Source organism: Podarcis filfolensis (genome assembly GCF_964270895.1).
Source record: "Podarcis filfolensis genome assembly, chromosome: 3".
Taxonomy (NCBI): domain Eukaryota; kingdom Metazoa; phylum Chordata; class Lepidosauria; order Squamata; family Lacertidae; genus Podarcis; species Podarcis filfolensis.
The window spans coordinates 64,439,004-64,460,738 of record NC_139606.1 but is presented as its reverse complement, the minus strand read 5'-3'; the positions used below and the strand labels follow the sequence as shown (position 1 = coordinate 64,460,738).

Here is a 21,735-nt window from a genome sequence, read left to right as displayed (position 1 = left end):
GGTGAAACAGATTATTATGTAATAATAATCGGTACTTTAATATAATAAATATCATAATCCTAACAGGATACTTTACTCAGTCACATAAAAACCCAGCTGTGCATATTTGCAAATGAAATTTGGCATCTTCTGGGAATAAAGAAAAATCTCATTTATTTGAGGAACATTTGCTCAACTGCAAATAGTAACTAGAACAAGTAGTAGTAGCAATTCTACAGAAGGAATACAAATGCAGACAGTAGGATAGCAACAGAAAATATGGAGGAACATACCCTCAGACCATAATAGCTAAATTAGCTAATGCTTCAGACATTTCGACAATCGGCACACACAAAACATGCACAAATTAGTTGTGCTTCCAAGTAACATGAAGGAATTTGTACACCTTTTTTTGTGCAACTGTGATCCACAGCCAAGCCCAGCAAGGCCAAAAGCCTCTCATGTCCAGGGACATATCTTTGCCAGTTTTGGATATGATTACTGTACTGTATTTCAAAGTAAGGAAATGACACCACCAACAAACAAGGTGTAATGATAGTAAGCAGAAATCCAAGTGCCCTGTAAGTGGAGATAAGAGGTTCATTAAAATACCAGCAAAGAATTGAACCCTATGACAGCAGCCTTCACCCCAGAATCTTTCAGTAGCAGAATAGTGGAATATGCAATAATGCAGAAAAGTGCCTCCAACAGAGTGCCTACAGAGTGCAAAAACAGCTATTGAAAAGAGTGAGGCAGTCTTATTTTAGGAGGACAGTGAAGAGGTACCATGGAAATTGTCTTTTATTTTTATATTTTTACTATGTGGCAAGATAGGTAGATCTGTCAAACTCTTGAAATAATAATAAGGAAACTTGAAGCAGGGCAGACCTCCTCCTTGCCCGCTGGTACCACCATGCCACGGCCTTATCTGGCAGAGGAAAGGACTTTTCCTTCCGCACAGCATCGCTATATATCCCATTGCATCTGCATGCAGTGGAAATCATGCCTTTCAGAACAAATAATCCGGTTCCCCGGTCCCTTCCCTCATCATATATGAAGCAGAGCATGTGCGAAAGAAGTCTGGAGCCAGGGAGCAGCAGTCGTTTCTTCAGAAGCAAATTCCAGAGTACGGCTGCAACAGCCTTAATCCCGTAAGTAATAAGGAAAAAGATGATGATAACAAAATAAACCTATTCCCGCAATAGTTGCTTGCACTCCTCCGGGGCCATTATCCTCCGGAATAATAACTTATACTAGTGTTGAAAGTTAGCATAATTCCCGGAGATAATGGCCGCGGACAAAATGCAAGGCGCCCATGTATTTTTCAATAAGGTAGAGCGACGCGGAGGTGTCGCCAGACTCCGGGACAGCCTCGGTCACGCTCCCCCGGTGCGAAACTCGCTTCCCTTTCGCTGCGTCACCGGCGCTGCCGGCCGCAAGGACTCCCGTTGCTCCTCCTCCCTCCTTTACGACACCCGCTCCCGCCACCGTGCAGCTGGGGAAGAGAACGCGCGCGCGCGCGGCGTAGCCGGAAAGCGCCGCCGCGAGCCTGCTCTGGCAAGTCCTCCGCCCCACCCCTCACCGGAACCGGATCGAATCTTCAGGGCGTCCGGGGGAGCGGCTGCCTCTCTCGCCTGCTCTTCTCTCTTCCTCCCTCCACGTTCGAGCTGCTTTACGCGCAGGAGGCGGGAGAGCGACCAAGCGGTGAGTCTTGTGTGTGTGTGTGTGTGTGTGTGTGAGAGAGAGAGAGAGAGAGAGAACACGGACGCAGGACGGGACGCGTCTTGAGGGCTTTTCTCTCTGTCTGTCTGTGCTGCCCTCGGTGGGCTCGAACTACGGCTGCTGCTGCTGCTGCTCCCTGCCGGCCGACAAGTAAACAAATGGCGGCTGGCAGGGAGGTGGGTCGGTGCGTGGTGTGGAGCTGCGGGGTCCCCCTCTGGCTCCTGCCCGAGCAGGACGGGCCCGGCCTGGTCTGGGGCGGCCAGCCCACCTTCTCGCAGGGCTGTGAAGCGGGATGGGAGTGATGGTGGTCGTTGGGGGCCGGGGGGGGGCAATGACTGGCTGACAGCTGGCGCGGTCCTTTCTGAGAAGGCCCCGGGAGGTGCTTCCCTTGGGGCAGTGGCGCTGTTGCTTTTGGCCTCCCCCGCCCCCCCGTTGTGTTTAAAGACGGGTCTCAAAGGAGGGCAGGGGTGGGTGCCAGGGAGGGAGGGGGAAGATACGCCTGTGGCGCTGGCTCCTTCTCTTCGCAGCCCGCCCCTCCCCTCCTCTTCTCTCGTTCCCCTTCGGTGTAGATGGAAACAATGGACAGAGGGGAATGGACCGCCTCCTCCTTGAGCCGATTACTTAGCATGGCTACGGCAGGAATATGCGGAGCTGCTCAACCACACACACACACAACACACACAGACGCCCAGCTCCCAGTGGCCAGAAAAGCCCTATTGTGAGTTGGGGTGTGTTGGTGCGGCTGCTGCAGGGCATCGTCGCCGCCTCAAGGGAAGGTGTTACACAAATTAGTACAGAGAAGCGTGTTAGATTCACCGGCGGGGATTTCCCTGGGTTCCTATATGGGTGTGTGTTAAAAATAAATGGTTAAATGCAAGGGCAGTTCTGCCCTAGATGACTTGGCTCCATTGAGGGTTGTCCTGTGGTTAAGCCTGAGCCTTAAAAGGAGACAGCATCGTTCCCTATGTTAAACATGTGGGAGGGAAGGAGTATGGCTCTGCCTGTCACTTGTTATAAGGAGGAATAGAACACAATGGAAAGCGGTATTGATTCTTGGAATAGCTTCTTCTTGAAACATCTTTGCCTACGTATCTAATATGGAAGAGTCTGTAATAATCACTCGCCTATTGAAAATGAATGGATGGGTATAATGTTTTGTAAACGTTTGTAAGCTGAAAGCAGAATGCAGTAAAAGCTACAGCTTGGGAAAGGAGACATTGTAGTAATTGTGAAATAAGAGAACCTTGTCAGATTTTTGAAAAGAGATCAAACAGTGACCATAGGGACTATTGTTCAGAGAGGAGTATGAACACTACTTTAGTTCTCTGAAAGAATTTCCCTGTCACATTTTGTTGGCATCTACTGTAACAGTATAGTTTGTAGTTTTTGTGCTACGTAGTAAAAAAATAATTGATAGTGAAAGAATATAGCTGGGACTTGTGTTATGCCAAAGTATATATATGGCTTAAGCCTGAATTTAAAAAGAGGGGTGCGGGATAATCCTGTTCAATAAAACATTATCAAATATGAAATTCTTTAATCAACATGGTTTGTATATGTATCTGATAATGCTTATTTTATCTGAAATAAGTTGTTACAATTGTGAGCAGCTCTTTGAAAATAAGTCTTAGAGTCATTCAGTATTTGAGGCTAGGCACTGAACTTCTGTATTCACAAACTTTAACCTTTTCCTTCACCTTCTCCCTACATTATTTTAGGTGTAATCAAGGGGTGCAGATGTGGTGACTGGGTGGATAACGTAATATGTATGTGCTTAAGCAAGCTTTGAGGCGGCTTCCTATTTTTACATACTACTTTAATGTCTCTTAAAGATGTCCTGCAGTACTTCCAGAGTTTTCAGAAATTACATAGCTTTGGAAACCATATGGAGAAACTATTGCCCAGCTGTAGTACATTAAGCCATTAGATCTGTGAAGTTGTTTCTGAAAACACTTCAATCCCAACCACATTTTTTGAGATTAAGCCCATTTGATTTTAAAGGAATTTACTATATTAAATAGCAATTCATGGGCAGTAACACCTTGGGGTGGGGGGTTCTCTCCACATTATGTCATACATCAGATTATATTCCCAATCTAGAAACTGTAACACACAGCTGCAGGCTATAGACATGCTGCTCAATGCAACGAGCTTTGTGTTGAGCAGAGCTTGGGTGCTGACAGCTCTTGCTGAGAAAGAGAAGACTATTGGTGTCTGGAATCTGTTTCCATCAGACCTAACCACACTGACCATCTGTTCAAAGCTCCATGTGTTTCTCCAATCCAGCAAGTAGCAGCAAACTTTACAGCTATTGAAGCTGGGCGCAGATTTTTCTCTGCATCATCGTTTCTCTGTGCCTCATCTGTCCCCTAGGCCCCAATTTAGAACTCTATTTCTCTAGGTGCAGATGTTAGAACAGGGCATATCAGCAAAAACAAGCCAGCTTATCTAGTAAACCAGTACAGTATCTTGCTTTTAAATTAAATCAAAAGTTTGAAAGTATCAATTGGGCTACAGATATTTAAAATTAAAATAAATAGGTACAAAACACACTCGGTGTCCAGAACCATGATGAAGGAATGTAGGCAGTATTTGCATAACTCTGAAATATTGAAAACACATTGCCAGGTGTTTTAGCTACTAGCATTTTGAGAGAACTAACCACTTTTATTATATTTTAATCTAAATTTCATAAACACCTTTAATTTCTATCAAGTGAAAACTAACAGTACTATTAGCATAAGCTGTAAATGTATGGAACAGTGTAGAATATATAGATATACCTGAAGGAACGTCTCCATCTCCATTGTTTTGCCCAGAAACTCAGGTACAGCGCTGAGGGCCTTCTGGCACTTCCTTTACTGCAAGAAGCGTAGTTACAGGGAACCAGACAGAGAGCCTTCTTGGTAGTGGCACCCGCCCTGTGGAACGCCCTGTCATCAGATGTCAAAGAAATAAACAACTGTCTGACTTTTAGAAGACATCTGAAGGCAGCCCTGTTTAGGGAAGCTTTTAATATTTGATGAATTATTGTATTTTAATATTTTGTTGGAAGCTGCCCAGAGTGGCTGGGGAAACAGCCAGATGGGCAGGTTATAAATAAATTATTATTATTATTAAGCTTAAAAATAAGGCATTAGTAAATGGGTAGCTATACACAGCAAGATGCATGAAATAGCCTTTACTACAGGGATGGGAAACATTTTGGGGGGTTGAGAGCTTCAGTGGGAGACCTGTTGGAGTTGCATTTAGGCAGGAGCACAGCCAAAACCAAAAGCAGGTGGGATCTGAATATTCAGTTAAATAAATTGTTTCAGAAACAATTTATTGAATATTGAATATTAAAACTAAGATTAGAGAATTAATGTTAACACAGGCATAAGTCTGATAGTGCTCCCTGACATCCTTATTTTGATATTTACTTTCTTTTGTTTGTAACTATATCCACACCTCTTCCTTAATGGTTTTATTACTGCCATTTGCCATTTCCCTTTGTTTGTATTTTTATTCCTTTTATTTGGCATGTCACACTTCCATGTTTGTGTCCATTCATTCCCTCCCCACATTTTTAAATTACTTTTGTTTTCTTGAGCTGTCTCCTTTCATTACTTGTGAGGTGGGAAGGGGTTTATTTCCCCCCTCTCCTTTGCAAAACAGACATGTCACTATCTGATGCTCTTAATTCGAGAGCAGCAGCAGGCAACCATAAAGTACACAAGACAGAGTGCACAGTAGACTTTCAACCAGATGTGCTTATGGTCAGAAGGAAAGACAATAGCAAGGGGCTATAGGACCAGCACTGAGTTCAGTGCTGCAGTGCAGAAGATGAAAATAAAGTTATGGGTGACAGAAAAGGCAAGAATAAGGTTATAAATGCACTGGTGGGGTAAATTTAGCAGTGGAGGTAGAGGGCAACCAGTTGAATGCAGATTTCTTTCCTATGTATAGTTACAACTATCCTGGGTTTTATTTTGTTCATTTATTTGGTGGTCCAGGCTCAATCTTACAAACTCTGGATGTTTCTAAAAATGTTATTTTGAGAAAAACGAACCTCTTCCTTTTCTAAATTTAAGTTAATTTCTAGACGTAATGTTTGACAAATTGTGTATAAAATAATATGTCCTCAGTGTCTCAGATTCCAAGCTATATAAGTGGCTTCTTTAGGGCAAGTGCAACTACAGAAATTAACAATTGGCAGACTGTAGTGTAATGTGTATGGTAGATTTCTCACCCCAATCCTAAAACCCGTATGTTTCTTTTAAAGATTACCTTTGTGTAAACACAGTACTGTGCAAAGCTATAATCCTTAAATGCAAATAGAGATGAAACATCAATTTAGTTGTAGCATTTAACAGAGAAGGAAAAGTTTCATCTATAGGTCAGGTATTTTCAGTGTTGATGTTTTAGAATAATGTCATGGATCATTGACAATTTGTACTAATTACAGAAGTGACTATTCTTAAGAGTCCAGAGTTTCACAGAAACCTGGCCAGATCCTAAGGAAGACCTCTTTCCCAGTGCAGTGAACTGGATGATAGTCTTGGACATTTGCAGTCTGTGCTCCTCTGATGTTTGCCTCATCTTGCTTCATGCTTCATCATGACTCCTGTGTTCCAGTTCCTGTTCAGAGATGCTTATAATTATGGCACATGACTAGTAAGAAAATCTAGGCCATGTGGTGTAATTGGGAGAGGAGAAGGCTGAAAATTTCTGGAGCAAACTGCAAAGCCTATGGTGCCTGAAACCAAATGAGGGCTTGGGTATTTGGCTGGAGAGCAAAGGGCCCTCAGGCTACAATCATAACATTCTATGGATGCAGTTTAAAAACCTGGAACTTACACACAGCTATTCTTGACTTCATGGGCTTTTTTTACATTTAAGTGATCAATTTTTTCCCCCCAACTCTAGAACAGTTGTTGGACTCTTAAAGAGAACCCTCTCCCTTAAATGTTTCATACGCTACTTCTGCACAGCCTGCTATATGTGAGGAGAAATGTGCAGAAACGTGTTACACATTAAATTTGACTCTTTGCTTTGGTTCCTATGCTAATTTAACCAGGTAGTGCTTATGTGTCTGATCTATCTAAGTTCTTTTTTCTGCTATGTTTGTGTAACAGCCTACTATACCAAGTACTTAGGAAAATAAAGCATGTGATAATGAAAGCGGATCTGTCAGAAAGATATTTTTTATCTTTTTAAAAAAGATATTTTTAAAACAATTATGTTTACTGAGACATTAAGAAAATTAGTTATTCTGAACTGCCATCTCAATGTTAAACAATTGTAATGAAATGATTGTAATCTAGTAATAAACTTAAAATTCTAATTGAAAATAGTGAAATAAACAGAATCCTACGTCGCCTAAAAAGCAAAGACAGAAAAATAAAATTAGATATTTTATCCCATGCTTTGCTTGACTTGTGTGTAGTATATGTATGTGCAATAATAAGGAATTTATTGCCTACTTTTGAATGTGCTAAATATTGTAAAATAATTGAAAGTCTATTGCAGAAATATTTCTATTGTACATGAATTTATAGACTAAAGTAACATGAACAAACAATATGCTATGATTTTCTTCCTGCCACTTTATTGGTCAGATACTGAAATTAATTACAGTTTCTGGAGGCAAGATAGAGGGTTTGTAGTATCAGCTGTACCAATAGTCTTAAGGTATGTAAATTTAGAAGGCCAGACATGCTAAAAAGATATTTGAAATGGGAAAGCAGAGCTCACATTGGGATAGGGGATTGAGATGTTCACAGCAGTGATCCCAGCTCAGACTTTAAAACTGAACATTAGGAGGAGGAAAGGAAAAGGATGATGAAAGGTGCTCATGTAGAGCTCTCAGTGTGATGTAATTTTGATCTGATTTCTGAAAATGGACAGAAATAATTTAGAACTTTTATGCAATATTTTTGAGCAATTGATTTTACAAACTAATCTGAAATACTACTTACTGTTAAGAGGCTTCAGCACATTAATTTTGCAATCCTGAATTTACACCTGTTTATGAACTATGATTTGTGAGGGGCTGCTAAACTCATATCAGACCATACATTGAACTGATGCAAGTTTCCACAGTACAGCTTGGGCTCACTGTGATTTGCTGTTACATCTGAATTCAGAACCACACTTCCATGGTTCTGTCTCAAGAGGCTTACCTCATGGAGGTGGGAGTAAATTTATGAACTTGTGAAGTTGAGTTCTAAGCAGATGAAAAACACAAGAAGACAAGCAGCTCTAAAGCACAGCTTACTTGTTCTGAAAGTGCAAACCATGGTGTAGGGTAGGTTCTGAGTTGCACCTAACACAAACCAGAATGTTTGATGTCTCAGTTAACCAATTAGTAAGAGATTACCATATCACCGACTTTTAAACAGTTATCTTAGTGTACTTTATTAAATGTATGAAACGGTTGAAAAATACACACTGACATGTTGTTAAAATTCCAGTGTTCAAAGTTTAAAGTGTAGCTATAGTAACTGGATACACAAGAAGCAGAGAAGGAGTTGAATTACACTTTGAATACCAAGAGCTTTCTATTTCAAGTCATTATTATGCTCTTAGTTGTTCATACAAACATTGGTCATCGGGTTGTTTGCTACAGCTGGAATTTTAGTTTTGGCAGCAGACGTTCCAAACACACTTTGAGAGCTCTAGTCAGCTGATTGTAGTATGTACAATAACATCAGGTGATCTGTACCTTCTGAGAGCAGTGTACATCTCACCAGAACTGTGTGTATTTTTAGGTTTCTTGGTTGGTAACAGGCAAGCACGCATACTTCAACATCTCAGATGAACTGAACCCAGTTGCTGACATTGCCTAATCAGAAATGAGCAGCTGTTCTGCCTTGGTTTGTTCATTAGTAAGAGACCAGTATATCAGAAGCTGTTATCTTACCGTACTGGTTGGAAATCAAGTTTCACAATGGTCAATAAGACTGGGTTTTGGTGAGCAAGTGTCTAGGAGCAGGTTGAAATATGTTTCCCATGTTTGTTTCACCAGAATTGCAGTTCAACTACCTTGCTCTTCCAAGTGAATGTAGTGTAATTAGTTCTATGAAAAATAATACTTTGAATTGTCAGAATTTTAAAAGGTACGGTGTTGGCACTTGCAGGTTTTGCAGGCCCTTTCTCTAAGATACCAGTGCTGGCAACTAGCAAAGACGGATTGGGAGGGGAATTCTTGGAAAATAATGCACAGGCATTGTGTGCATGCTTGCTTTAAAAAGAACTGAAAACCTTGTAACACTTCGACCACAGCATCAGATAAAACAATCCAAAATAAAACATCACTGGAGTATACAAATATAAAGTATACATTCAAAGGAACATAATTAACAGGAAACTAAAATATTCTATTAAACATTTAAAAAGAAAACATTACTAAAGGAAGTCAAATATAAAATGCACATTTAAAACAGCACAATTAGCAAAAGAATAAAATATTATCATAAGCCTAGAAGATATCTGCTGCTGTTACTGCCAATCCTGGTTCATGGTGAGCAGCGACTGGAAGCTGAGGCTTGATGACCTAGGTCTGCACTAAGAGGTAGCCAAGATGGTCTCTGGCCTCTTAAGCAGCCTCAGCTTTCGCAGCTAGAGTCCATCAGGGCCCCACCCTCTCAAGCCAGGTGGAAAAAGGCACGGAACATATCTTGCAGGACTCTCACCCAAAAGTCCTGCAATTCTCTGCTCCTGAACCAGCATACAAAATCATTTTTATTGGTAGAACTGAGCTAAGGGCATTGGTTAACTTTTTCCCTGTCCATCACCACATAAATTTCTCTATCAGTATGTTGTTTCCTTTCCTTCTTGTTCCAGTGTGCTTTCTTTGTTTTCTTACTTTTTGATCACTTCTGTTTCTCTCTCCATATAACCCTTCCTGTCTCACTATTAATGCAGTGACCTGTAACAGCTTCTTCTTGCTATTCTTTGAAAGTACTTTCTGACTTCTAGGAATTGGAATAATATTTGTCCAACCCTGTAAATTATTTTAAATGCACGATTTTCAGAGGTGGAGCTTTAAAAACAAATTGTTAATTATGCATATAATTCATTTTGAGATGCCTGTTGATAAATAATAAAATATTGGTATAAAAAAGAAAATTCTACAGGTCACAGTTTATGGACAGAGTTCAAATATGATGTTTGAGTAGCATTTATGGGATTTACCGTCACATGCACTGAACTGAAACACGAGATCATCACATCTGACTGTGGAAACTGGTTTAGTACCTGGATTACCAGGAATTAAAATATTACAACCATGAAAAGAACGGCATGGTACTGCATTGTGAAATACCAACAAAGCACCGCATTCTATTATCAGTTGTCTGGTGTTCTATAAATTTAACTTACCTGGATGCTAAGTATATTTACTTTCACACATATTTCTTTATTTGAATAGAACTTACTTCCATGGAAATGTGCTTTGAATTGCAATATTGAAAATCATAACAACAGTTTATATGCCCACATGTTTTGTAAAACCCCAGTGACTTATTTGTTAAGGGAGTAGTGGAGTTTAGAACAGAAAAGTGTGTGTGTGTGTGTGTGTGTGTGTGTGTATGTACATGCTTATTCCATTCTGTGCTTACTGCTTCTGAAGCAGCTTCACAAAACACAGCTAAGGTGCATTGGTATATAGCAGGCTGTTTCCACAGTTGATTGCAATGTCCACACATGGACAACATCTACTTCTCTGCTAGTCTATCAAAAAACTTGCCTTGTGAAAGAATGTTAATAATTTTTAAAGTTTACATTGGTGTTAAGAACATTGTGTGTGTGTGTGTGTATGTATATTTTCTAATCAAGTCAGTATAGTATAATTCAAAGGTTGATATTATTTTAAAAAAATTAACTTTACTGAAAATGATTTGTTACAGGAAAAAATCAACCTGAACTCTATTCCAGCAATAACAAACTGGTAAGTAAGCTCTTATAACAAGGGGGCTGGAGGGCGGGGGGTGGGGGGTAGGGAGAAAACACAAGGAAATACATTGAATGGGAAAACTAATGGTGGGGAAACATCATCAGATATGCTGCTATCATAATTGGATGCTTTCAACCATAAGAGTTTATCAATTTTGTAGTTCTTGCAATAGATGTAATTAGCAGTGTAAGTCACTGAATTTTCTCACCTCGTAAAGGGGGAAAGGGATACGATAACTCATAGTTTCTGATATCTGATTCTGTTTCTTCCTAGTTTCCTTAGCTGTGGGATTATCCTCATCTGCATATTATACGAATGGAGTCTACACAGAAAAGTCTAATCTCTCTGCTGCCGCTTGGAAGGTCTTGATTTGGTGAGTCAGTTTTCCTGCTCATAGGGATGTTCAAAACCAGTACTGAACCACTTCTTGAGCAAGAGAAGATAGAGCTGAAGCTTGAAAAATGATGTTGCACTTATAAGTAGCAGAATTTGCTCCAAGGCCTGGTGTATTTGAATGGCTTTCTTGCATTTGTTGCAAGTTCACTAGCTGGCTTTGGCCAATTTATTTTTATTTATTTAAAGCATTTTTATCCCACTCTTCTGCCAAAAGGGCTCCCAGAGTGGCTTAGAACTAGAAAACAACCTTACCCACAGACCTACAATCCAAAACAGGGATGAGGAGCTTTTCAGCCCAAGCACCACATTCTCCTCTGTGTGAACCTCATGTCAGTGGTGGGCAGGGCCAGAGACAAAAACAAGCAGGGCAATGAATGTAAATTTTACCTTTGTACCAGTAGGTTAGTTTCTACACACTTGCACACCCTTCCCTTTCTTATCTAGGACCAGGTAGAGAGGCCTGAGGTTCCCTGTCCTTGATCTAAAAATACATGGCACAGAAGGCAAAGAGATTGAGAGGGAAGAGGAATAAAAAAAAGAAGGAAAATTCCACTAATTCTTAAGTTCCTGAATCCCTTTGGGGTGGAGCTGCATTGAATAATTGGTACCCACCTTGGATTATCTGAAATATGGCTTTTTAAAAGTTAAGCTGAATTTTATGCATATATTGTCACAATTTTCATCCTTGGGCCTGAATCTTTTTAAGTATTGATGAAAAGAAAGCAGTTACCTTACATGGCTCTCGTCTTCGTGTGTGGTGTCTGCATGGTTTTGGAGTAAGACCCAAGTGTGATTCTTTACTGCATCTGTTAATTTCATCCTTGAATGACTCATGAGTAAAGCAATAGACTAGAATACTGTTAATGCCATATAGGACTCCTCAATGATGCTCTCTTTCTTTGGTATGATGGTATTGTCAAAGTGATGGGTGTCAACCTTTTTCTATTTCAGGGACTCTCCAAATCTTAGAGGAGCAAGTTCAAGTACGTATTGACAAGATTTGGTTTATTTGAAGAATCCAGTTCTTAAATTTGGTGGCGAAACATTTGGGCTTAAAATACATTTTTGGTTTCTTATGCTTTTAGTTTTTTATTGGCTTATTCAGGGGCCAGTTTTTAATTCAGAGACAGTGTAGTAAGGCACATGTTGGATCTGAATGGGAGGTGCATTGAAAACTTTTTCACAGCCATAGCCACATTTCTTGTAATGTGCTTGCAATGTACTTGTTAAGATAAAATTCAATAGTCCTATGTATGAATCCTGAACTTAGTTGGGAAAGGATTGATACAATGTGATTAGGCTGTTACCATTTATCACACTCTACTGAAACATATTCAGTAGGCCTTGATCTGGGGTCGTATTGCAGAAACATCTACCTTCAAGTTAGTTTTTATGCATTTAAGAGGTGGATATGGTCTCTAAATTATAGCTTATTCCTCATTATTAGTATTTTCTAGCACACCAAATTCTCCTGCAAAAAAAATAAAAGAGATCAAGAATTTGGGGGTGCAATTACATTGTTTAGCATGTAAAGAACCTTTCCATCAGAGGATCTTAGCAGGTATATATATTCAACTTCTGTGTGGTATTAGACAAACGTGAAATAACTCATTGCTCACTTTATATTTGTTGGGAAGATACATTCTTAAGCCTAGATCAAACAGTTTTTCTGTAGTGCCTTTTTATAGGTCTTGTGCAGACACACAGGGGTGTGTTGGTGAAGAGCTTTACAGGGTTCCTTCCTCTTTAAAAGGTATTGAAGTCCTTGAAAATTCATATTAGCTGATTATTCATTATTTGATCACTAGAGGGAGCTAAAATACCATTTTGAAATTTAACATAATAAACAAAGGGCTTCCTTGTGTAATTATCAAATAACTTTCGTCTTAGCTTGAAAGCCTTGTTTGCTTCATTTGTATACGCCCAGACAATATCCATTTGTATATGCCCAGACAATATCCTATTTTTGCAAATTTGTTTTGATGTTATCTAGGGTTTGATCAAAATCTATCTTGGAAACAGGTGCCACAGGACTTTGCAGCGGTGAAGTGATTTTGTCACCATGTTTACACTGTCAGCGGGGGGAGGACTTCCTACTGTGCCTGCTTTGAGTGTCCCTGAACGCAAGTAAGTTTCAATGATCCAGTGCTTTTAAAAAACACTAAAAAGGACTAGAAATGTCAATGTGGGATGGTAGTAAAATCCCAAACTTATAAATTTTGTGGAACACTGAGTAGAGCTCCTAGGAAATAGTTTCTCTTTTGGAATGAATGAAATGCTTTTGAATATAACGATTGACTGGCAAAACATGTGAAATTATGATTTTTTTATATGCAGTAGCCAAATCTCCTACATACAACGACATACAATGTGCATACAATGGCACTTGCAGATATTTTATATAACCAGGAGAGTACTTTGCTACAAGTCTGATGCTTGCTTAAAAACAAATATGGACATTTGGTCTGCTTTATCTTCCTCTTTTCCTAGAGCTGAACTTGCCACCGTGGAAGAACATCAACATCTACATTGCGTCAACTGTGTTAGTCGGCGTTGTATGACCAGACCAGAGGCTGGCATTTCCTGTGATTTGATTGGTTGTCCTTTGGTTTGTGGAGCAGTATTTCATTCATGCAAAGCTGCAGAGCATCGCCTTTTATGCCCACTTGAAAGAGTGCCTTGTCTCAACAGTGGCTTTGGCTGTCCATTTACTGTAGCCCGAAACAAAATTGCTGAACATCTAGAAATTTGCCCTGCAAGTGTGGTATGCTGCACTATGGAGTGGAACAGATGGCCTGTCAGTTATGCAGATAGAAAATCTTATGAGAATCTTAGTAAAGATGTTGATGAAGTTGAACAGTTAGACATGGCTCTTGCCCTTCAGGATCAACGAATGCTCCTTGAATCTCTCAAAGTAGCAACTATGACATCGAAAACAGGTGATGAGGTGGTAAAATCCAGAGAACAGACTTCTGTTGCAGGTGCCCCAGATGCTGCACTTTCAAATGGCTTGATGCCTGTAGATGAAGAGTCTTATGGTGCACTTTATCAAGCTACTGTGGAAACGACAAAGAGTTTAGCTACAGCTCTAGATATCCTGAACACTGCTACTAGAGACATAAGCATGTTAAGCTCAAAGCTTGGCATTTCACCACCTAAAACAAGTGAAGATTTTCAGCCAAAAGAGCAAAATTGTAGTAGAATGCATAAAGTAGAACTTGACTGTCTAGATGAAGATAACATGGGAGCAGTTGGTGGTATTCACCTGGATATCTTGAATCAAAATGCGCAGTTGGAACAAAATGGCTCAAGTGACATTTGTTACGACACCATGCAACAGTACAATTTGAATATGGGTCTTGATACCTCTTTATGCAATGGCTTTCATGCAGACAATACAAGCGCAGATACACTGCAAGAGAGTAAAGAACTTGGTATGTGTAATTCTGACCAATCTAATGTAGCAAATGGTGTATGTAATGCTTCTCATGTTGAAGCATTGGGTTATTGCAGCCCTATTCCTGTAGCAACACAACTTAAGGAAGAATTACCTCTCCACAGTTTGTCTAACGGCACTGTTAATCATGTATATCTGCCACAGTACTGTAATGAAGAACTGATACAGAAACAAATTGAACAAGACAGACTGAGAAGCATAGATGTATTTTCTTTAATTCCTCATCGTACCTATAATTTCCTTGCAAATCACTACATATCTGCACCAAAGGAAGACAAAGCAGTGGATACATCAGATTTGGAAATAACAGAAGATCCTATGGGTCTTCATGGAATAGATTTAATCACAGCAGCATTACTGTTTTGTCTTGGAGACTCTCCCGGTGGTAGGGGAATATCTGATAGTCGTGTTATTGACGGATACCGTGTTGATTTTGGGACGCAGACGTTTTCTCTCCCTTCTGCAATTCTGGCCACAAATACAATGGTAGGGGAAATTGCTTCAGCCTCTGCATGCGATCATGCAAATCCACAGCTCTCAAATCCAAGCCCTTTCCAGACTCTTGGGCTAGACTTGGTGCTAGAATGTGTGGCTAGATACCAAACAAAGCGTTCAATGTTTACATTTGTTTGTGGTCAGTTGTTTAGACGAAATGAATTTCCTTCGCATTTTAAGAATGTACATGGTGACATTCATGCTGGCCTCAACGGCTGGATGGAGCAGAGGTGTCCTCTGGCGTATTATGGATGTACATATTCTCAACGCAGATTCTGTCCTTCAACGCAAGGGGCAAAGATTATTCATGATCGGCACCTTCGGTCGTTTGGGGTTCAGCCATGTATATCTACTGTGCTGACGGAGCCTGATAAGAGATGCTGTTTAGGACTGCGTAGTGACCACCTGAGTAATCTTCCTTTTGAAGTTCTACAACACATTGCAGGTTTTCTAGATGGTTTTAGTTTATGTCAGCTTTCACGAGTGTCGCGATTAATGAGGGATGTGTGCGGAAGTTTATTACAGGCACGAGGAATGGTCATACTGCTGTGGGAAAAGAGGACATATCCAGATGGAAGTTCTTCGTGGCAAATAAAAGAAAAGGTTTGTATGCATAACTATACATGGAATTGCCTTTACCTGTTTTAGAATTAGTGTGTTCTTTTGTCTATGGGTTAAGGTCTCCCAAGCATGGTGGGTCCTCGTCACTGCTAATAAAGATAAAAGAGGAACTAAAGGTAAGAATTGTGCTTTTTGAACAGGAAGCCTCTAGTGCCCCATAAACCCCTGGGCTATGATCTGCCTAGTTCCCCAGCACTAGACAAATCAGTTGTGACCAGGTTAATAATTCAGGAGTATGAAAGCAAAGCAACAAAAACATTTGCTGCGAGAAAGGCAAAAGACCCTGGAAGCAAATGGCCCCTTGGGAACACAGGTCAGATTCCTCCCTAGCCTTGTCAACCAGTGGCTAGTGAATACCTATAGCAAATAGAGTGGGCAGCAAAGTAATGAGAGTAAGCAAAGAAAACATTAGCCTGTATGGTGTGCTAATTGATCAGAGGTAAGACCAAAGCTGATGTGTGGCCAAGGCAGTGAGATGCTGGATGAGCCAAGTGGCTCTGGAGTGGGGGACCCTGGCTGAAGCAGGAGTTTGTAGTGAGTTTATAAAGAATTGGATCTGCAAAAGGTTATGCTAGTGAGCACAAGCTAAATATTGAACATAACTATTTCAGTAGTAAAACGTAAACACAACCCTAATAAATATTTGTAGATGGGCTATCTCTGTAATACTAGTGCATTTGATCTAAAACAATTTGAGAATAAAAGAGCACCACATGGTTTAAGGGAATGCTGTTACAAAATCTGTAGATTAAGAATGTGTTAATAATGCCCTGTACCTTTAAAAATATTTATATCCGGCTTTTCATTAAAGATTGGTTCTTGAGGCAGCTAATCATTAGGATCCAGTGTGGTTAAAATTGCCATAGAAGTTCATGTGTTTGTGGCAGGAGGAAGGATGCCTACTGATAACTATTATTTGAGTCTTTCATTTTGACTTACTCTTGCCATAGCTTCTTATTGCTAAGAAAGAAGGATGCAGATGAAAGGTTTTCAGGTTGTCAAACCATTACACTTTGGTTGATAACATCTCACAGGCTTAATTGCCAGTAAGAACATTTCCTCCTCCCCACACTCTTTACTTTTGGCGATAAGTGGCTAGTGTTACATCTACAGGTGAAACTCGAAAAATTAGAATATCGTGGAAAAGTTCATTTATTTCAGTAATTCAACTTAAAAGGTGAAACTAATATATGAGATACACTCATGACATGCAGAGCGAGATATGTCAAGCCTTTATTTGTTATAATTGTGATGATCATGGCGTACAGCTGATGAAAACCCCAAATTAACAATCTCAGAAAATTAGAATATTGTGAAAAGGTGCTGTAGCTATTCAATCCATAACACCTGCAATGGGTTCCTGAGCCTTTAAATGGTCTGTCAAGTCTGGTTCAGTAGGAAGCACAATCATGGGGAAGGCTGCTGACCTGACAGTTGTGCAGAAAGCCATCATTGAGACCCTCCACAAGGAGGGAAACCCTCAAAAGGTAATTGCAGAAGAAGTTGGATGTTCCCAAAGTGCTGTATCGAAGCACATTAATGGAAAGTTATGCAGAAGGGAAAAGTGTGGAAGAAAAAGGTGCACAAGCAGCAGGAATGACCGCAGCCTGGAGAGGATTGTCAGGAAAAGACCATTCAAACATGTTGGGGACTTTCACAAGGAGTGGACTGAGGCTGGAGTTAGTGCATCAAGAGCCACCACACACAGACGGATCCTGGAAATGGGCTTCAAATGTCGTATTCCTCTTGTCAAGCCGCTCCTGAACAAGAAATGTCAGAAGCGTCTTACCTGGGCTAAAGAAAAAAAGAACTGGTCTGTTGCTCAGTGGTCCCAAGTCCTCTTTTCTGATGAGAGCAACTTTTGCATCTCATTTGGAAACCAAGGACCCAGGGTCTGGAGGAAGAATGGGGAGGCACACAATGCCAGATGCTTGAAGTCCAGTGTGAAGTTTCCACAGTTTGTGTTGTTTTGGGGAGCCATGTCATCAGCTGGTGTTGGTCCACTGTGCTTCATTAAGTCCAGGGTCAATGCAGCCAGCTACCAGATTTTGGAGCACTTCATGCTTCCTTCCTCAGATGAGCTTTATGGAGATGCTGACTTCATTTTCCAGCAGGACCACCTGCCCACACTGCCAAAAGTACCAAAACCTGGTTCAGTGCCCGTGGGATTACTGTGCTTGATTGGCCAGCAAACTCGCCTGACCTAACCCCATAGAGAATCTACGGGGCATTGCCAAGAGAAAGATGAGAGACATGAGACCAAGCAATGCAGAAGAGCTGAAGGCTGCTATTGAAGCATCCTGGTCTTCCATAACACCTCAGCAGTGCCACAGGCTGATAGCATCCATGCCATGCCGCACTGAGGCAGTAATTGATGCAGAATGGGCCAAAACCAAGTACTGAGTACATATGCATGCTTCTACTTCTCAGAGGTCCAATATTGCTCTATTTGCAATCCTTGTTTTGCTGATTTTATTTAATATTCTAATTTTCTGAGATTTTAATTTGGGGTTTTCATTAGCTGTACGCCATAATCATCACAATTATAACAAATAAAGGCTTGACATATCTCGCTCTGCATGTCATGAGTCTATCTCATCTATTAGTTTCACCTTTTAAGTTGAATTACTGAAATAAATGAACTTTTCCACAATATTCTAATTTTTCGAGTTTAACCTGTACACCAGCACCTGATAACCAAGCCCTCATCTGAATATATTTTCAAACCATGGTTTGGCAGTAACTGGTTAGCAAAAAAATCAATTGCAGTTGCAATGTTGGCCAGTTACCTCCCATACCAAAAAGGATGAGGAGCTGGGGGAACAGTCTTGATAATCAAACTGTAGCTTCTTGATCAGACCACTGTATTGTCTTATGAACTTAGGGTTTTGTCAAAACAAAACAAAAAAATTTTTTCCTTCCAGTAGCACCTTAAAGACCAACTAAGTTAGTTCTTGGTATGAGCTTTCGTGTGCATGCACACTTCTTCAGATACACATCTGAAGAAGTGTATCTGAAGAAGTGTGCATGCACACGAAAGCTCATACCAAGAACTAACTTAGTTGGTCTTTAAGGTGCTACTGGAAGGAAAAAAAAATTTTTGTTTTGTTTTGACTATGGCAGACCAACACGGCTACCTATCTGTAATTAGGGTTTTGTGTTTACTGCTGTACTGCCATGCACTTAGTAGTTGGGAAACACTGCTTCCAAATACTGTTATAAATGCAGTCTTTGAACCCTGAAAAAGCAGAACTAAATGCACTTTGATAAGAAAAATTTATTTTCTAGGTGTGGCGATTCAGCACAGCTTTTTGTACTGTAAACGAATGGAAATTTGCTGACATTGTAAGCATGGCTGACCACTTGAAGAAATGCAGTTATAATGCTGTAGAGAGACGGGAGGAAGCTGTACCACTACCATGTATGTGTGTCACACGAGAACTTACAAAAGAAGGACGGTCATTGCGCTCTGTCTTGAAACCTGTACTTTAAACACGAAGAATTTACTCCAATTGCACATACACTCAAGCACCTGATGTAACCTCTATGTAATACTTTGTGACACTTTATTAATTTACTAAATACAATTTCTAGGTAAATCTACTCTGTCATTATGTACATAAATTTTTGAAGTGGCATTTATTTTTTATAATACTGTCTGCTTAGAATTAATGAAAGTTGCCTTAATGTTTGAAACAATGGAACTTGCTGGACAGGGTAGTTTATATAAAACTCCTATCTGTAAACTTTTCATTAAGGATTTCTCTGACTTACAGTTCTGTTTCTTTTTATTCACTTCTAGAGGTATGCACATTCAGACCGGAACAATTGTATTAACAGGAATCTGACCAAACAGCATATATTTGGTCTCTTTGCAAATAAGGATACAAGTGAAAAGCTGAATGCTACTTAGCATTTAGCAGTGCATATTTTGAACAATCTTTTCCATTTTTGAAAGATTGCTGTGCTCATTTAAGCTGACTCAGTGGTATGTGACACTGTTTCTAGTTAAGTTTCTAGTTAAGGAAGAGACTTACATAGGTTGGGTGCTTTTGGTGTTGATGCAAGTAAGTAAGGGGCGCAATCAAAGCTCTTTGAAGTCCGTTAACAAACTCCAGATTTTAATGAAGCAGAATTCCTTTTAATGACACTTTTTCTTGATGGTCAACAAAGGCTGCTGCAACTAAAGAGTCTGATGTAGGGCTGGGGAACCTTTAGCCCTCCAGATGTTTCTGCCCTCCAGTTCCCATCAGAACTAGCCAGCATGGTCAGAAATCAGGGATGATGGAAATTGCAGTTCAGCCAAAGGTTCCCCAGCTCTGGTGTAATGGAACAAAAGTTAATTTTATTTCAGACTTAAATGTATACCTAGACTAGCATTTTGGATTAATAAATTTTCTCCCATCTTCTGTTGGCAAAGATTGATAAAAGGTGAACTTGAACAAAATTCATGTTGCTTGTTGTAAATTAGCTACAAAGGATCCACAATTTTTAATTCATTGATCTAATGAAGGGCTTGTTTTGTGGTATCAGTGTAGTACATTTTATTGTTAACATGTCTACAGATGTACTAGTTGCTTCCAGGCTATTTTAATTTGCATAGGACTCTTGATTCTGAGCACACTTTGAAGTTGGTTCCACTGAAATTTGGAATTTGCTTCTAAGCAAATGCTTTTAGGCTAGAGGTGTCATGCCATCTTTATAAGATGAAAACCTGTTCATTGCAAACAGCATATCTTAAATGCATGTTCATCTTTATCATGACTCCATGGTTTTCCAGTCTTCCATAATGAGGACATTGTGTTGAATGTTTACTGTAATTATAAGAATGCCTTTAACTATACTACCATAACTCTCTTTATACCATACTGCTAGTTTGAGCTTGTGCCATAGACTAAAACCAAGATTGTATTAAAAGGGTGTTCCATTTTGAAGAAAAGATGGTTATAAAAATGGCTACATTTGAAATGTTTATAATGAAATCATTTAAGTACTTGATCCAAGAGTTCATATGTTCAGCATATATGACTCCAATCTGGGAAATAATTGCCTTTTTCATAACAAGTTGCCCCATTTTTTGAAAAACAAACCTCAGCCTTATTCTCTAGTGCCATATATTGATACCATTAAGGAACACGAATGCTTGCTCTACATGGCTTTTGGTAATGCATGCATCTTGGGATCAGTTAACTTTTCTCACAAAGCTGCCTTTCTCTTTGAAGGGTCTAGAGAATTTTCCTTTAATCCTGCATAATTTTTTTTCAATCAATAGAACACTTCTAATTTTAGTTGTTTTAAAACTTGAGAAGGGGACATTATTATGAACATTCTTTGTAAATTCAAGTATACTGCTCTTACAACCAATAAATCTCTAGTACCCAGGTATAGACATTTTCTTCAAGAATCTGTGGGAACTTGCCATTCTCCAAAACAGAGATGTACGCCCAGGAACATCTCTTTTACAAGATACTTCTGTATACACTAATCTTTAACTATCAAATATCTCACCAGTGTGTACTTAAGTATTAACTGTGGGGTTTTTTTGGGGGGGGCGGGCGTTAAATATAGAGATAGGCAAAAATATGCCCCGGCCTCTTTGAGACAAATATTGTAACGAGGCCTTTTACACTAGAAGGCTCCCTAGCTCTAAAAATAATTGTACCTGTGAGGAAAATTGATTCATTTTTCCACATTTAGCTTTTTGAACACTTCATTCTCAATACTGTGCACTTTTACTTTGAAATTTAGATACTGTGGGTTTTTTAAAACTTTAATCCAGAGCTATTAAAACATTAATGCTAAATAATTCTGTTTGGTATACTCTTGTGTGTGCAGAAATTCAATGCAAATCTAGGATATCAGTATTTCATACTGCTATGCAGTTTTTAAACAAAACAGTGGCATGTAGTTTTTCAATACTTGACTTTTTCTCCTGTACTGTACCTTGTTATTTTAAATACACAAGTCTGCCCCAGTACTTTGTTCCAGTTGGTTGCCTTTATTTACATTTTCTAGCTATTCCTTTTTCTCACCAACCCCACACTCCTTTGAATGTTTTCAGTTAATGCCATTTTTTGCAATGTCTGTCATAATCTTAATAAAATGTATTTGCCATTTCTCTCTTTAG

General features: G+C 39.7%; 2 protein-coding genes across 4 annotated transcripts in view; both read left to right on the top strand.

Moving 5' to 3' along the window:
• The window catches only part of LOC310759978 (pancreatic secretory granule membrane major glycoprotein GP2-like), a 52,072-nt gene that overhangs the window by 20,874 nt on the left and 9,463 nt on the right, over nt 1–21,735 (top strand). The gene's annotated exons all lie outside the window — the stretch shown is intronic.
• On the top strand, nt 310–21,726 carry FBXO30 (F-box protein 30). Of its 3 annotated transcripts, XM_083607691.1 has the most exons (8): nt 1,476–1,683; nt 10,593–10,633; nt 10,913–11,012; nt 11,987–12,018; nt 12,483–12,596; nt 13,058–13,162; nt 13,526–15,590; nt 18,897–21,726. In XM_083607691.1, exons 6-8 carry the CDS (start codon nt 13,098–13,100, stop codon nt 19,098–19,100), a joined length of 2,334 nt encoding a protein of 777 aa, XP_083463817.1. In that variant the 5' UTR covers nt 1,476–1,683; nt 10,593–10,633; nt 10,913–11,012; nt 11,987–12,018; nt 12,483–12,596; nt 13,058–13,097; the 3' UTR covers nt 19,101–21,726. The 3 variants fall into 3 exon arrangements, with proteins under 3 accessions (XP_083463815.1, XP_083463817.1, XP_083463816.1); XM_083607689.1 differs by lacking the exon at nt 12,483–12,596 and having other exon boundaries at nt 310–1,683; XM_083607690.1 differs by lacking the exons at nt 1,476–1,683; nt 12,483–12,596 and adding an exon at nt 1,746–1,851.